Source organism: Zonotrichia leucophrys, chromosome W (genome assembly GCF_028769735.1).
Source record: "Zonotrichia leucophrys gambelii isolate GWCS_2022_RI chromosome W, RI_Zleu_2.0, whole genome shotgun sequence".
In the NCBI taxonomy this organism is placed as follows: Eukaryota; Metazoa; Chordata; class Aves; order Passeriformes; family Passerellidae; genus Zonotrichia; species Zonotrichia leucophrys.
The window spans coordinates 270,919-289,381 of record NC_088199.1 but is presented as its reverse complement, the minus strand read 5'-3'; the positions used below and the strand labels follow the sequence as shown (position 1 = coordinate 289,381).

Genomic DNA, 18,463 nt, shown 5'->3' with positions numbered 1-18,463 from the left:
ACAGTAGTCCCTTGCTCTCACTGGTCTGAAACATGTTTAAAGGGCAATACTATTAGTGGTATACTTTAAGGAAAGTAACCAGTTTTCAACTATGCAACCATTTTTGGTGTACTTTGTAATGCATTTTCACAAAACTCATTATTCTGCAGGGCAGAGGGCTTCCATTAGTTCTTTACTTACAAATTCTTTGGGCAGGTATAGAGAAGGTAGTGGCATGATGGATGCTTACAGTAACATCAATCTCAGTTGTTTTAGCTGCTGCTTCTGTTTTCTTTTTTCTGGTAATGTTTGAGCTTTGTTTCTGTTTGGAAAGTGAGTTCAGTACAAGATTGTAAAGGGTACTTTGATAGTAAATTTGTTGTGTTTTTTTTACTCAAAAATTTTTAGGGTTGTGCTGGTCAGTGCTGTGTTCTCTTCCTGTGTAGATGGTGCTCTACAAGATTTTCCTGAAAGATGTGCAGTCTGTTAAATGTGATCTCATGTTTCAGAGCTCTTCAATATAGCTGTTGCCGCTTAACTAAATAAATGCAATATTTACAGTGTGCCCATTTACATTTGTTTGATCAGTAGCTCATCAACAGAGTTCAGAATACAGTTATGTCCCGGAGTAGACACCTTGTATCTGGTCTGAGGAAATAAATTATAAATGCTATTGACTTTTGTACTTTTTCTATAAAGTCAACCTGTACATCTAGCAGGGCAAATTTAGAATATGGGTGACTTTCACTGTTAATTGTGGTGTTGGAGTTAAGGTTTTCTTTATTGGCAGAGTATTTTTTTTTTTTTTGATCATGCTTTCACTGATATATGCCATCCCTATACACTCATTTGGCAACAGCACTTATACTGGAGCTAAATTTGATTGTGTCAGATCACACTGACTTCTTCAGTGGGTCAGTTTGCAGGAGACTATTGAGCTGATAAATTTGGCTACAGAGCTGCTAGTGCTGCCAGTTAGAATTCATGAATGAGTCCAAAGTATATTACTTTAGCTAAAACAAAATACCAAGTGTAAGTGTGCCAATTGAGATATTTGGGCTGGAACAAGAATGTGTACTTCTGGTGCTGCCAAACTTCTAAGTCATCTTAACAAGTTTGAGGTTTCAATTTCATTATTGGGGAATTATGGGGTGAATTTTCTCTTCTGCATGCTGAGAGAAAGGTCAAGACAAAGGAGATGATGGAAAAATTGATGGGTCCCAAGCTTTTGAATTGGTCATTCTGCATTTCCAAAACAGAAGGGTTATTAGCCTGAATGCAAATAGCATTTGAGCTATGTCGCAGACATCTTTTCATAAAAATCCTTTCTTTAGGATTTTCCCTTCTGGGAAGCTGAGGCCCCAGAAAAAGAATGTAAACAATGGTTATCTGCTGCTGTGGAATGCAACAGGTGGATTTTTATGGGGCCATCTTGGATGTTTATTATTAATGGCTAATCAAGGACTGAGCTCTCTCTGAGACAGAGTTGGAGAGAGCTCCTTTGTTATCATTCTTTTCTATTCTTAGCTTAGCTATCCTTCTGAGAACTTTTCCTTCTATTTCTTTTTAGTATAGTTATAATGTAGTATATATATCATAAAATAATAAATCAAGACTTCTGAACATGGAATCAACATTCTCGCCTCTCTCTTCACCTGAAACCCCTTGTGACCACCGTCACAGAGCTATAATTGATAATGTTGTGTAGATAGACTTGCTGGTGACTTTGGATCATGATGCTTGTGCTATTAGCTGTATTAGGGAACTGCTAGGTTTTTATGAAGCAGAGTGATGCAGACTCCTCAGGCAGGTGCAAAAGAGAGCTCCTTTATTGCAAAAACCAGGCCTTTTTAAGCAGATGAGCTTTTCTCAGTTACATACTTTTAAAATACAACAAACATAATCCAAGCAACCACCATACACCACGATGTGAACACATAATGGTTATATAACTTGTTTTTCTACCTCTAATTCAGCTGAGTCACTCCCATAGTCCTTTTCTACTTAGCCAAAGTAACAGGAGTGATCCATGATTTTATAAGGCCTTCATTTTTTAAGGTTTTACCTATCTGCAACACTAGGTAGCAGCTCAAGATACTTGGCATAAAGGTAATGAGATTATTTCAGCTGAATATTACAAATTAGGCAATGTCTAATTTGGAACAGCATGCTTTATTAAAATTTTTCATACAATGCTTTACCAATATATGCAGTTGCAAAGCTGCCTCACAAAGATTTTCTTTTTATACCATGCTTTAAATAAAAACCTTTGGAGCATCTCCTGTTGTGGTTTTTGACCTTTAGAAATAGAATGCATCTTGTTTTCCTATGTAAATTGCCTCTTTGTGCATTCTGGTCATCTATGCTGTGTGGTTTGATAACCTTACTTATAGGTATGTAACTATTTCACATTTTTTCCATAACTACAAAAATGAACTGACTATAGAGAAACATGACTGAATCTTCCAAGAGGCTGAAAATATGAGGTGCAGAATGGCTCATTCTGTTCAGTGATGCTAAGAGGTTTATCTTCCAGCACTGCTCACTATCTCACTATCTAGAGGATGGAAAATGACCGTGAAGATCTAAAATAAAAGCTTGCTTATGTTTGCCTGAAGCATAGAGCTTAATAATTTCACAACTATGGAAAAGTTCATTAACAGTAGGGGTGTTAAAAATGAGGTTGCACTGTAGTTTTTGGATTAAAAGGATTACAGTGTTATTTCTGTAGAGTGTCTTAGTGATGACTTCAGAATGTTCAAGTGCATGACACTTTCAACCAAGGTATTTGAGAGAAAATTAGTAAAGGTAAAACATCTTGGACTATAAGATGTTATTGGAATGTTACACTACAATGCTAAGCTGTTAAAATAGATACATGCACACATATATACATGCACACATACATTCACCTGGATAGTCTGAACTCACTGCTGTCAAGAAAAACTTCTCTGTTAGCTGGAGCATGTCTGTTTTTTCCCCTTGTCTTAGAATCAGCATTTGGAAGAACATTTCAGTTCTATAGTGTATGGGTGAATTCAATTACTTTTTTACAATTGGGATATTGTATGCTTAAGTGTAGTACCTTGAAGCATTCATTTGCATCCAATTGCTATCTCCTGTCTTCTTAATATAGTATCTGAATTTTTTGACGGAGGGTTTATCGGTGTGCATTTTCTTGCTATGTTAAAAATTGGTCTCTTCTGACTGCTGGAAGAAGAAAAAAAACTAAACAACCTTTAGGTAAGGATATGTAGAAAACATATCAATCTCCTAAGTGGAGAATTTGATCATAAACTAGTTTTTTCAAAACCTCAAAGCTAACTTTAAAGTATAGTGATAAAAATATAACCAAGGTGTTAATGCTCTTAAGTACTAATGAGAAATTTAGGTCTCTTTGTGAAAGATAATTGCTTTCAATCATCATGAATATTTTTTCAAGTCTTGAAGTATACTTTATTTATGACAAGGCAAGGGGTTTTTGCCTGTTAAAGTTGAAGGGTGTGTGCTTTTTAAGGCACTAGCAAAGTCCTTTCGAATCCCTTCCTGATTACACTAAAATGTCTGTGAGACAGCACTGTATATGGCTTCACAGAAAACATTTGGACTCAGAGTAGTCCTCTGAAAGTACAAAGACTGATCTTCCTCGTGGGAAATACCAATTCCCTGGTGATCTTGGCGATGATGGTATCACATAGTGAAAGGAGAGGAAATAGCTTCTGAAAAATATTAACATTCCAGTAGCTGTAAATGGGCTGTTAATTTTTTTCAAGTATACCTTTAATCTGACTCTTTGCAAAACTTTGGTTTTACTGAGTGCATAGACTAACAGATACTTATTCTTATCAGGTACCAGGTCATCAGTACACCAACTGACATTTTCATGGTGATGGAATATGTTTCAGGAGGAGAACTGTTTGATTATATCTGTAAAAATGGAAGGGTAAGAAGTAGTCTAACTCTACAAATCAATGACTTGCATTCTATTATTGCTTTTGCAATCTTCCTGTTAAGGTTTGTTTCTTATGTATTCAGCATTAATTTTGCGGTTAGCAATTAAAATATACCTTATGACTATATCTTGTTTTGAAAATAAAAATGGTTATATATCATCATGTTTCAAATCTTTGTATGTGACTTTGTAGCATTTTTCCAGTCTACTGAAGAATAAATGATACTGATCTGTTCATTTACAATTACTGTGTAGAAACTGGATGGATATACTACCCAATTGGAGTAGCTGTAAACTTTCTTCAGTATAAACTATTATTGAAAAACTACTGTTGTGCCCTTATTACCCTCTTCTACTATTAGACTGGTTTCTGTGAAAGTCCTAAAGTCACTTTTGACAAAACATCTAGATATCCAGGATATCTTTAGTTAGTTGTTAGACTGAGAAAACTTTGACACAGATTAGGGTATGCTTATAGGAAATATCCAGTTATGTCTGCTGTTTAGGGCTAGCTGCTAATAGGAACATGAACTGTATCCAAAGTTTATCACTTATATACTGAGTGTCATCAGCTTTTGTCAACTTTAATCTTATATCATGCTTAAATATCTAAGTTAATTGATATTTTAATTAGACAAAATTAATGTTTGGGTGCTAATATTTCTAATTACTGAGTATATAACATCTGCTGTATAAAATATCAAAACTATAAATGATAGCTTTTGGTCATTGAAAAGTTTCCTTCAGTTCATATAAGGGAAAATCAAGTTATCCTTCCACTGTCTCAAAATTGTTTAAAACCTTTGTTTGTCTTAGCTTGATGAAAAGGAAAGTAGACATCTGTTCCAGCAAATCCTTTCTGGTGTGGATTACTGTCACAGGCATATGGTAGTACATAGAGATCTGAAGCCTGAAAATGTGCTGCTTGATGCACACATGAATGCCAAGATAGCTGATTTTGGTAAGCATTGCTATTTTATATCTGATCACATTTCTGGTGTTATTTAGATCCTGTTAATTTAGATCCTGGCCTGACCACAGGACCTCTCTCGCTTTTCTTGCTGCTGGCAGTTTGCAAAGTTCAGGTTGAAACAGTTTCTAATTGCTAAATGTAGTCTTTACAAGTGGCTACAGTTGCAAACCCAAAACAACCACCTTCGAAGCAGAGCTCTCACCTCTCTCTCTTTCGTCACAGCTTTTGCTAAAGTCTCCACTTCCATAGTTTTTTCTCCTTGGTCGGGTGCTGCTGATGAGTCACCATCGACTTGGACTGGGATGGGGAGGTTGGTGCAATGCCCTGGCTGCAGACTGGCAGCTGTAGAATTCACCCGAAGGCAGCTCAAAACCGCTAACTGCAGTGTCTCTGAGACAAGGAAAAACAAATCAAAAGAGAACCAAAAAACCCCTCCACTTAAGCAAAGTCCAAACAGCCAGCAAAGCAAAAACCATGTGGCAAAAGGGGGCAAGCTGCTTGTTCCAACAGACTCTAAAAGCTCCCTCAAAACACCCCCCCCCCATTCTGTTCCTGGCTGCACTGCTGGTTCTTAAAGACACAGCTTAATATTTTCTCTGATAATGCTAAGTAGACTTAGTTCCCCACCTTGCCACTTCAAAACTGATTGTCTGTTTCTTTATCTATAAAATGCAGATGCTTAGCTCTCTTTTAAGTACAGTGCAGGGAAAGTTCATCATATTTAAGAACTACATTGCTCTAGTAAAATACACTACTTCTAAGAAACTGCTCTAATTTGACTTAAAAAGCTCTACAGATGAGACTGAAAAATGTAATTAAAACATAAAAGGTAAAATAAGAACAGTTTTGCAAATTCCTGTGCTTTTAGCTATATAACTGCTGTGAGAAACAGAGCTTACTCTCTGAAATTTTTAAAACTTTAACAAGGGATAAAAGGGACAATATGCAGCGCTGGGGTGTTTGGCAATATGCCAAAAACATACTTGGCTTAAAACAATGTTCTTATATACTGTTACATTACATGCATTATATGTATATTCGTGAGCATTTATACATTATTCAAACATTCTTGTGAGTTTAGATGTTTCAGGAATTCTTTTGCTTGGTTTTAACCTTTGACTTGTCTGCATGCCATCCTGTAGATTAAATCAGTATATTTTATTTTTTCTCATGGTTCCATCTTGTTGTTTTTACACCCTCTGAAACAAAGACTCAGTAAATTCTTCTCTTGGTGCTCTGGTTTTTGTCACTGTTACCATTCAGAGAAGATAGTCCACAAATGTGAGAAAGAACATAATTATTTTACACCATTCTCTGAGTTAGTTACATGAATAAAAGTATGTTACCATTACATAGTCTTTATTTTAATATTATGCTAAGGCCTGAGATATATTTATCATGCTACTATTTATATAAGCTATATGGTGCATACATAAACTGACAGATTATACTATACAAAAAAGCAGTTAAAAGACATGATGAATTGTACCATATCAAAATCTTTGTGATTAATAATAACATGCAGAAGCTAACACATTAATGCGAAAGCCAATACTATATTGTAATTTATAACAGCTGCCTAAGTAATCAGAAGCTTAATTGTTTATAGTAGCTATTTAACGCAGCTGCTGTGAGGACTGGTAGCAAGTTCTTGGTGTCTAAATTGTGGCAAGGCTGTATGCACTCCTGAGTTCCCTTATTCTATATAACCTCTTAAAGAATTTTAGGCAATTCTGTGGTAGCATCTTCCTCTTTGGCATTTAGAAGAGAATATGGTTTTTAAGACACTTTTGTGTTAATGACCAAAATCCTGTATTACTATGTTGCTCTCTCCTTTAGAGCAGCTTTGTTCTCTGTCATGCTTGTGTAATCCAGAATGGATTAGGTTTTGTCTTGGAATTAATATGTTTTTGAACATTCCTAGGTTGTGTGCAATAATAGATTGATGTTACTCAAGTTTCTGGTAAACTAAATGCAGGATCATGTGTCTTTCTCATATAAAAATTTCAATCACTCCAAATAATTTTGCCTCCTTACTGAGGTAAATTAGTTAACTTTCTAATTTGAATTATCAGTGATCTTTTCTAGTGTAAAATCACTTTGCTCTGTGAATCTTTAGTAGTTATTCTTATATACTTTCAGGTCTTTCAAATATGATGTCAGATGGAGAATTTTTAAGAACAAGCTGTGGTTCCCCTAACTATGCTGCACCAGAAGTAATTTCAGGAAGGTAGTTTCTTTTCTACTGGATACATGTATGAGCTTCTTTTCTATTGGGTGCATATGTGCATGTACTTCAGTCATTTTGCTGCTTAATTCTAAAGGCTACAAAATAGTGTAATTCACAAGCTTTATACTAAGAAATTGTGGGCTGAACTCTTAATTGCCTTGATAATTTTTCATAAATATTTAAGACTTTGACCGAGCTTTGAATAGTTTTTGTAAGGTGGAGGTGATGTCTGATGTCCCAAATACAGTGTGTACAGTGTCCCTGAATTGGTTTAAAAAAATCTCATTTACAGCTCAGATCTTGGAAGTAGAGGTACAGATAGAAATACAGACAAAGTATACTGTGAAGTTGAGTAGCAGTGAAATATCTGCCATAGAATCTATATTCAGTCTGAATTTACTCAGTGATTGTCAAATATGCTGCTTTCAGCTCACTACCCTAATATCTTTTGCTGACTGGAGGCCAAATGTATGTTTTATTAATGCAGTAACATAGAAGATGTGGCAAGTTCTGCTATGTGGACTTGTCTTAAACTTCTTAGCCTCCAAGGCTTGGAGACTAGATGACTACATAGATTGCACTCAAAGAGTGATAGCAATGTATAACACGGGCTTTCTTGGTAGTAGCTGCAAGTTTCTTTCAGTTTGCCGTTATCTTAAATTGTATCTGTGGATTATTTTTATGCAATAGAGAGGAAAACAAAGTACTTTTCTAGTTTCTGTTACATATGTGAAGAGGAAAGACACGAGTTCAAGGCGTAGTACTGAATGGTATAGTGAGTGCCGATTAGTTGTCCAAAGTTCATATACTCTTGATTAACATGATACAATTTAAGAATGTAGAAAAAAAAATCTATTTGAATGTATTAAGCTCAAATTGCTAATATTTAACTTTTTTCCCAGATTATATGCAGGTCCAGAAGTAGATATTTGGAGCAGTGGAGTTATTCTGTATGCTTTGTTATGTGGAACACTTCCATTTGATGATGATCATGTGCCAACCCTTTTTAAGAAGATATGTGATGGTATCTTTTATACCCCTCAATACCTGAATCCATCTGTATCTAGTCTTCTGAAACACATGCTGCAAGTAGATCCAATGAAGAGAGCAACAATCAGAAACATTAGGTAAAATGTTAACCGATATCTGATCAGAGGAGGCTGGAATGTTAATTTAAATGAAAATATGCAGAACAAAGAAATCATTTATATAGCTTGTCCCTGGATCATAGTCTGAGATGAAAAATTCAACTTCTGTTTTTTTGGCTTTAGCTCTGGCTCTGATCTCCTGTGGCCAATGAAGTATCTACTGGTGGTCAGAGTAGAACAAATATATATGTTGCATATAAAAATTCTGTGAAATTCTACATTTAAGAGTGCTAAAGCAAGCCTGTTTACCTGCAGAATGGTTTGCAAAAACTGTACGGTATTGACTTCTCTGGGCAAGAAAAATATTTGCTGATGTGAACTGCTGTTTTGTATTGTAAATGTCTGAGGGGAAGTTATGACTCTTTAACCTGATAACTATTGATTTTATTAATATTTCTGCAGACTCAGCAAAATAATCTATTGAGGTTGAATATTCCATGTATAAGATGGCACTCACTATTCTAGCTTGAAAACCCTGCCATGAACCTGTGTATGAGTGACAATTGCTACATAGACTACTGATAAGTTTAAGACTGCAGATAGAGATAGCCATCATGGACTCCAGATTTCAAGATAGAATTATGGAGAGGGTGACCATTTTGACAAGTGAACAGTGGGTAGAATTAAAAAAAAGGTAGGTTCATGCAATAGCATAGTTAGGTATTCCTGTTTTATTTGTAAGAAGCTCTAAGGAGAGAGCTCTGAAATACTACCTTAGTGAAGATGCTTCCTCATTTAGGAATGGAAGTTATCAAGTTAGCAATGTTTTTTCTTTCAGCAAAACAAAAAATGTGTTACATATATCCCTTACTACTTCATTAAAATGGAAAGTAGTTTCATAGAATGTTAAACGGTTGGAAGGGACTTAAGGATCATCTAATTTCAACCCCCCCTGCCATGGGCAGGGATACCTTCCACTAGACCAGGTTGCTTAATATTGGCGATGGAGAGACAGGGACATCTGAACTTGGACCAGAAGCCGATTTTTATTGAGAATAAAAAGTGTTTATATAGGGTTGACTTCTATGACACTTATATAGGGTTCTATTTTTGGTAACAATTTCCTATTGGTTACACATTCTTCATGACATCCATTACCTGGTAATCATTATCTTATCACAAAGTTTCACAACATGTCTCTTGGTCACTTTTACACCAGGGACCTGTGTCTGTCTCTCCCATGGTTTCTGCTTGATCAGGCCTAAGATATCAGGCTCCTTTATCAGTTCCATTGTACTCTCTCTTAGTGTCTATACCTCCCCTTTCCTTTCAACTAAAAATACACTCAAGTGACTTGTCTATTAGTTTTTTCACACACTGTAAAATACAAGGAATAACCATAACAATACATAATATAATGTCTAATACATATAAGCCTATTTTAACTAAATTTCTTATCCATCCACCAAGTCCCCAATCCCCCAGAAGTCTACCTAGCCAATCAAATCCATCATCTACTTGCAGTTTGTTTACACCCTCTTTCAGGACTTGAATGCTTGCATGGATTGATTGAGAGTGGTTGGACAGGTTCATGCCGCATATTCCATTGAATTCCTCACATCCATGTCCTTGTGCTAAAAGCAAAAAAATTATCACTGCTCTAATTTGCAAAGTAGCATGTCTAATAGAGTCACCATCAGCTAAAAGTCCTGTTAATGCTAAGGACATAGCATGAGTTTGTCTAGCTAGCCAATAACCTAATTTGTTAAGTAATCCTAAAACTTTTCTTGCTGCTACACCGGGGGAAAAACGATGCTGCCCATTGCTGTCCTTTATACCAAAAATCAGACCGGTCATCACAATCTTTGTCAAAAGCATGTAAGGTTTGCTTAACTTTATAGAGGGATATTTATGCTGAAAAATTGGTATGTGAGGTTGTGGTTAGAGATAGACAAACGACATGAACTCCCCCAAGATCATGAGACAAACAGCAGCGGTTTATTATGGAAGACTCTTTATATGGGGGGTTTGAAAGTCCCGTGTTAAAACAGCTGATTGATTGAGATCTCTCTGCCCAGATCTCTGGCCAGTGGTGTGCCTGCGTCTAAGCTTGAACAGGGTTGGCTGAGGGTCCCTTGTATAGGTTTGAATCCAACCTATTGTATTGTGACAATTCCTCCTTTCCTTTTTAATAAAAAATGTAAAATGTTGTCTGTTATCCTACCTGCAAGGGCCCTTTGCAGACAGGGTGACAGAAGACAGCATGGGTCTAATTTAAATGACGTTTTCCACCGAATTTGACAAACCTAGCTCCCCTCAGCCAGCAATCTGTCCCATGTACCACTGGAGTTGTAGCACTCACTTCCAGGAGCTGTTAGGCAAGATCACAACCCTTCAGGCTAATATGCCAAAGGTTAACTACTTATAGGTACAAGTTACAACTTAACTCTACCACTAAGAAACCATTTAACCCTTAGAACCATTAGAAAAACCCAATTATCAGAAAAACAGTTTGTAAACAGAAAAACAATTGGTAAACTAAGAAAGTCCTTAAATGAACTGTCACTTCAATACTCCCAGATTTCCATGAGGTAAGCAAGTTGTTTCCATCACTGTTCCACACATGGCTGCACAATGTTTGTTGACAGGCTGTCACGATCCGCTAGTACAAGCAGGGGTCGTGATGGTTCGTTAACTGATGTCAGAGTGCAAAAACAACACAGAGGGGATTTCAGTATTAATCAAAACAAATGCACCTTTTATTGAGTGCCCACAGCAAATGCAATAGAAGGATTAGAAAGGAGATAAAGGAGGGAGAGAGAGAGAGAGAGAGAAAGGGGGGAGGAATAGCTACCAACGGAGAGACAAAATCCTCATGGTCCAGCCAATAGATCTGTCTTGTTGCGTCAGGGAGAATCTCAAAGTCTTGGTTAACTCAGGGGTCCATTATAGCCCTCTGACAAGGGGGCAATAGGTAAAAGACAATGGAGAAATAAGTCTATTGAAAAATGGGTACAGACAGTCCATGTTCTGAAGCAGGGCAAGTCAATTTCAGCAGTGAGCAGGACCCATTGTTCTTGGTCCGGAGAATACATCTGCAGGCAACAGTTGGCAAACATCCCACTTCAGTCAGGCCTGGGCCCCTGTGTTGGAATTATAAGGGTCTCAGTCTTAGTCCTTGGGAGGGGGCTTCAATCCTCCGTCCGTCATGGTGGTTGTGAGGCAGATGAGGGATTTTCCATGCGGGATCACCAAAGTTACCTGTTGTTCTCTTATTGTTGTTATCATATTTCTAAAGTCCTGTACCTTCTGGGTGGTTTTCTCACACGCAGCTCTTCACAGCAGTGTTGCTCCTGCTTCTTCATTAGGGCTCCTCCAAGGCTCTCCCTGACCGGCCAAACCACCCCCTTTTATCCCAGTTATCTTCATTAGCCACAGATGCCGCCCAATTAAGGACATCACAGCTGCAGCCCATTTAGAACAACTAGGATCAGGGCAAGGCCACTTATACAGTACACATATTTTACTAGGACTCCTACTATATTTCCCCCTTTTCTTTTACTTATAGATATTCAAATACAATACAGATATTAAAGTACAATACATACATTTCCCCATGACTCAAAGGCCATGTACAACACACACAGCTCCTTGCTCAAAGGCCATACTTCTCACAGCTCCTGGCTGTCACAGCTCCTCGACTCAAAGGCCACGTTCTTCTACAGCTCTCAGCTGTCCTATCTTCTATCACGTCTTGTTGTTGTTATATTTCTAGAGTCACACCTCTCAGACTGCCACAGCTCTCAGCTGTCCTATCTTCTATTACCACTCATTGTTGTTATATTTCTAGAGTCCCAGCTCTCAGGCTGCCACAGCTCTCGGCTGTCCTATCTTCTATCACGTCGGGATCACCACTTGTTGTTCTCTTATTGTTGTTATCATAGTTCTAAAGTCTCGTACCTTCTGGGTGGTTTTCTCACACACAGCTCTTCACAGCAGTGTTGCTCCTGCTTCTTCATCAGGGCTTCTCCAAAGCTCTCCCCAACTGGCCAACCCACCCCCTTTTATCCCAGTTATCTTCATTAGCCACAGATGCTGCCCAATTAAGGACATCACAGCTGCAGCCCGTTTAGAACAACTAGGATCAGGGCAAGGCCACTTATACAGTACAAATATTTTACTAGGACTCCTACTATAGTTACCCTAGGAAGTCAGACTTTCTCCAAAGAGGGTGGCATCTGGCCAAAAGGTGGGGAAATTCATGGGCTATTGTGATGAGCAGGTAGCATGAAGCAGGTGTAAGACTGTGGTGACACAGCAAGCACACCTGCAAACAATCATTTGGTGATCATTTACCTCAACCAGGCCAGAACTCCAGTCAGGGTCTTCAGGGTCTTGGTCTCTGTCCTTGCAACGGTCGTAGGGCAAAAGAGGGAAACTTCGGACCATCTCTTACACAGGCCGTCAGAAGGATGCTGCTTGTGGGCTCAGGCAGGACAGACCATATTAGGTCTTTGGTCACTTTCTACCTGCATCTAGTACATTTGGGGCTGTCTTTGAAATGTCCCCTGTGATATGGACTGGTGTGACCAGTTTACCTTCACATGGCCTTGTTGTCCACATCTGTAACAATGGTGAGTTTGTTTAACAGCAGCTGTAATAGTATTAGCTAACATATCCATGTTGTGAGATACAGTTACAACCTTAGGACATGCATTTATCATATCCTCTAGGGATGGATTCTCTTTAGATAATGCATCTATTATCTTTCTACAGTCTTCATTTGCATTATCTTGTGCTAACTGTAGTATTAATTGGCTCCTTGCTTTTCTGTTTGCTATCTGTTTTTCCACAGCATCTTGTAATTGCTCTATGAACCACATATATAGTTTGTTGGGGTTTTATCTTATACTTGAATAACTTTGGGAAGACACAGGCATATTTGTACTTTTTGTTAGAGCTCGCATTTCTAAGTCCTTTGCTTGGGCTAGGATTAAGGGGTCCAGGTGTACTTGGGTTTTTGGGTCTTCCATGGGGGGCAATCCCATAGGTTGAGAAATCCCTGACCCAAAACATGGGTCCTGCTGTGAAGCTCTTGAATTTTGCAGTCCCTGGTCTTCTGCATAAGACGTCCAGGCTGATTCAAACATCATATATTGCACTGCAGTACAGAGTAATTTTGCAATTTGCTTCGTATCATAGGGGGTTAATTCACTAGCAGTTATAAATCGAAGCCTATTTGCAACAGCAGGTGATCCTAACCTGTGTTTAACAGCCAGTTGGCATAGTTCTGAAAGGATTTGCCAATTAAAGGGCACATATTTGTCGGGTGTTGTCCCATTACCTCATACAACTGGGAATGCTGCAATTGCTCCCCCTCTCACTGCTAGTCCTCTGATGATGGTGAATACATGGGTACAAAAATTAGTTCAGCCCCCCTCTCTATCCCCACATTCTATTGCTTTTTGTTTTACCTCCATCCAGAAGATTACCAGGTCACAAGTGGGGATGGTTTCTGCTCGGAACATCAGAGAGGCTGGAGCTGTTGTCAGCAGGGTTGCAAGGGCTTCTTTGGGTTTAGAACTTTGGCTGTAGGTGTGATGGTGCTATGGCAGCGACAGGTGCTGGGCTGGGAGCGGGACTCAGCATCGTGGTGCTGGGACTTCATGGTTTCGGTGCATTTCCGGATGTGATGTAGTGACAACATCCAGGCATTTCTAGTGACATCATCTTGGGCCCCATCCCTGTGTTGCAGCAGCAGGCGTGACCAGCAGAGCTGGGACTGTGGGCGCAGTTTGTGGGCTGAGCCAACCAGCTCCAGGCAGGGGCGATCCAGGCATTTCCATGGTGATGATGGGCGTGGGCAGCTCCGGTGGTGAGGGGGTGATCCCGGGAGCCCCATGGAGCTGTGTCATGGTCACAGGATGCTCAGCCAAGATGGCGGTGTGGTCTGACCCAGCACATCAGCCCCACAGCGTGGACACTGGGTGCTCTGGTGCTGCACAGCACCCCCACAGCGTGGGCACAGGGCGTTCTGGCACCACACTGCATCCCTGTGCTATGGGAACAGGGTGTTCCAGCACCGCCCAGCATCTTGGCGCAGGCGCACCTTCGCTGCTTGCTGTGGTTCCGCCTGCTGCTGGGGCCCCACTGGCCACTGCAGAATTGCTGCCACTCTGAGCTCTTCCGCTCCCCTCTGTTGCATAGTGGAAACACACTGAAGCCCTGCCACGTGGAGCGATCGCATAATCTGGCTCATTGTTGCCTGACGCAGTTTGTCCGTGCACCGGAGCACTGCCACGTGTGGGGGTTGTGGAAAGTGGCTTGCCAGGGTACGGTGCTGGTGCAGGGGGCACATTCAGGGTGACACAGCCGCACAGGATGGCAGAGCCCCACAGGGTGACCATTTCATCCAGCTACATGCTCTGTGGGCTTGGAAGGGTGCCCAACTCCCCCACTAATGCCTCTGGTGCCCAGTCCTCACCATGTGCTCCGGTATTTAACAGTCTCATCTATGGGAATTAATCATGCCGACTCCATTTTCTTCATCGTGGAAAAAGCCCCTTCTTTATTCATGTAACTCGGTTTTATACAGTTTTACAGACCTCATGTGTGACTCCAATTGGTTAGTAGCTTTCTTGCCAATTACTTTTATTGGTTAGTAACAAGTTGTTATCCTGTATTGACTGGTCACTCAAACCCCCGGTGTGTACATGCAGGAAAAGTTGTTTGTGAGAGATAGTTTTCATTTTTATGACGGTGTAAAAACAATTCATAGAGGTGGCTAGTTGTTTTTTCACGCAGGAATAGATTGTTATGCTAACGAACTGCTCACACCAGGATTGCTTTCACATGGGAACTTGCAAAGGGCTAGCTTCCCTTAGAAGAAATGACAGGCTAACAGAGCAGGCCTGATATTATGAGGCCTTTTTCTTATAATTTTTCCACTTTACTGCAACACTCATCAAATCTAAAATAACTTTCCGGGGCTTTATAACTTTTATTGGGCTTTCATCACCTCTGGAAGCTGCTTGAATTATAAATTGGCCAGTTCGCACCCAGGTATTCAAATCAAGGGCCGCCTCTTTAGTTGTGTCCAATCCGTGGTTCTTAGCCCACATTATTAAAGCTAACAGTGCCTCTTCATCATAATCGACGTCCCATTCCTCTAGAAGAAGTTTCCATACCTTCATAACTGGATGATCCTGCACAGAGACAAAGCCACGATTTTTTCGGTGGGGTTTTTCTTCTATTTTTCAGCTTTTTCAGCTCCTCTGCCATTTGGGGGTTTTTTTCAGCTCTTCCAGCTTCTCTGGCTTCTATGCTGTTTTTGTCTCCCCTGCACTGTACACAGAGATGGCTGTGTCCTCACACAGGAGCACCACGTGTTACGTGAGGTCGTGGTCAGAGACAGACAAATGACATGAACTCTCCGAAGATCATGAGACAAACAGCAGCGGTTTATTATGGAAGACTCTTTATATAGGGGGTTTGAAAGTCCCATGTTAAAACAGCTGATGGGTTGAGATCTCTCCCCACTTAGATCTCTGGCCAGTGGTGTGCCTGCCTCTAAGCTTAAACAGGGTTGGCTGAGGGTCCTCTATATAGGTTTGAATCCAACCTATCGTACCGTGACAAAAAATCACGGATGTGTTTGGGGTTAAAAGGGATAATCACCCAAGGCTACATGGTCTTCCTTTTATTATGCGATGGGATGGCAGGCCAAGCCCAATCCCCACAAATTAAAAATACTCCAGGAGGTAAAAGTAATGGAGCATTGGTTGAGCAAGAAATAATCCTGGATGTATAATTACACCATGTGCTCGCATTTTTATACACAGGTTCATGAGGGGAAACAGCCCAAGCCTTAGACTGATTTTTCCCAGAATAATTAAACCTTTTACAAAGATCCATTTTCACTGAGCCCAGAAGTTCTAACTCTCGAGCCTCAAGGGACACCAGGGAAAATAAGGGGTCCATTGATCCCAGGCATCAGCATGATTGCTGTTTTGCAACATTGTATTTGCCTGACTCAGGCAAGGCCAATTGTCTAAGGGCAGAGCAGCAAGGCATGTTGAAAAACGATTATCAGGGGATGCAGTGGCCAAACACAACATATCTTGTCCTGTAACATTCACCAAGGTTACCCAAACATCTGTTTTAGGTTGGTTAACAGGCAATGTCTGAGCACTAGAAACAATTCCCAGTAAATACTATAATATTCAGGAAGTCATAATTTATCCTTATTCTCAGTAGGAATAAGCCACTGGTTTGGAGTAATTTCCAATTGTTCAGGTAGATCCAACTTATACCCACACACTAATCGTTGAATTTGTGTTATTTTTGCTGCTTCTTGTTGGATCACATTGACAGCAAGCACCTTGCCTTTTATGAGATGTGCAGTACCACAGTATCCCATATTCAACACATTTGCATAGGTCAAACAGGTGCTGATGTGGCTAGATCCTGTTCACAAGGATTCTCCTCTGATGTTGGTGATAAGGTGAATCTTCTGATGATGCAGTCAAAGGTTCTGTAAACAGCTTCACATTCTTTGCTGGAATCCACTTGGGACCATTCTCTGTGGAGACACTAGCAAAACCTCTACCCCAGGTGACCAAAGGGTAAGGCCCCAGTATTTTACTGAATTCTGGATCCTTCACTAAAACAAGGGGTTTTTCCTTTTGTTGTAATTGTAAATTACAATTAAAATGTCGAACAATCGGTGGGTTGGGGTCCATCAAAGAACAATGCAAAGAGTTGAAAACATAAAGGGCTTTCTGTAGTCTCTCGGCAGGGATGCCATCTCCGGTTCCCCCTTCTGTTGACTTAAGAGATGCTTGAGGCAGCCATAAGCCTGTTCAATGATAGACTGGCCTGTTGGGGAATGAGGAATACTTGTTTTGTGCATAATTCCCCACAAGGCAAAAAAAATAGTAACTTGACGGGAAGTATAATCTGGTCCATTGTCTGTCCTTACTTCAGATGGTATACCAAGAGTTGCAAAAACAGCAGTGAAGTGTCTACAGACATCTTTAGCTGTTGCCCTTGAATGGACTGATGCAAAAAGAGCATCAAAAAAGATATCAATAGAGGAATGAATGTATTTTCAACAGCCAAATTCAGAAAAATGGGTAAAGTCTGACTGCCAGATTTGAAGGCTCTGAAGCCCTCTGGGATTAAGACCTGCAACAGAGGGAAAAGAACACCTTTGGCAATCAGGACAAACAGCAATAATTGCTGAAGCTTGGGCTTTGGTAATGCCATCATGTCAAAGCAAAGCAGCAGCATTTTGGTGAAAAAAAGAATGGCTCAATTTAGCCTGTTCTATCTTATTAGGTAGAACAGTTTGTAGTACAGGCATTGTTCAAAGGTCAGCCTGCCTGTTCCCTTCAGCCAAAAATCCGGGAAGGTCTATATGCAATCGAATATGCATAACAAAGTAAAGGGACGTTCTATTTTATAAGAAAAAAACAAGGAGCTGCAACCAATTAAAAAGTTGTTAATTTTCAACCTCTCTGATGCCTCAGCTCTCATCACGATTCCTGCATCATTAGCTGAATCTGTAACCACATTAAAAGGAACAGAAAATTTTTTAAAAGCTCTGACAACAGCAGCAAGTTCAACAATTTGGGGAGACCCCTCAATTGTGGATGCATCTGCTCTCCAGGCACTAGAAGAGGGATCTCTCCATATTACCACTGATTTATGAGAGCGACCAGAACCATCTATGAATACTGTTAAAGCTTGAAGTGGAACCTCACTCTTCTTTGGTTTTTCTATCAATTGAAATAGAGGTATTAAAAGCTTATGTTTTGGAGGATGTATTGAGATTTGTCCACTGAATTCAGCAAAGGCCATCTGAACATCCTCTGATTCCTGAAATATCCAATTCTAATAAAAGGTGGTAAGAGATAGGAAAATAGTGGAAAATTCCACTCCCTCAACAGAAGTGAGTCTTTGTCAGGCCTTAACAACTAATTGGGCCATAATTTCATGTTGAGTACTGATGATTTTGGTCATTTGGTGTGGTAAAAAAATCCATTCAATGATAAACAAAGGGTCTGGTGCCTTGGAGTCTCATTGATAAATCAAAGTGTGGGGCCTTTTTGCTGGACGCAAAATTATTAAAAAGAAAGTCAGTTCAGATGCCCAGTGTTCGGCTTGTTGGCTTACTAAGGTATCAGATACGCATTGCAGCACCTGCTGAGCTTGTAAAGTTACCTAGGTGATAAAAGGTC

The 18,463-nt window shown here is 39.8% G+C and overlaps 1 protein-coding gene across 5 annotated transcripts in view; it reads left to right on the top strand.

The window, feature by feature from the left end:
• LOC135459266 (5'-AMP-activated protein kinase catalytic subunit alpha-1-like) overlaps positions 1–18,463 on the top strand; it is a 100,537-nt gene that overhangs the window by 60,781 nt on the left and 21,293 nt on the right. For all 5 annotated transcript variants that reach the window (XM_064735042.1, XM_064735040.1, XM_064735039.1 and 2 more), the window contains 4 exons: positions 3,829–3,922; positions 4,748–4,892; positions 7,047–7,134; positions 8,037–8,261. In XM_064735042.1, the coding sequence (XP_064591112.1) occupies positions 3,829–3,922; positions 4,748–4,892; positions 7,047–7,134; positions 8,037–8,261 (552 nt within the window). The remainder of the gene's footprint in view (positions 1–3,828; positions 3,923–4,747; positions 4,893–7,046; positions 7,135–8,036; positions 8,262–18,463) is intronic.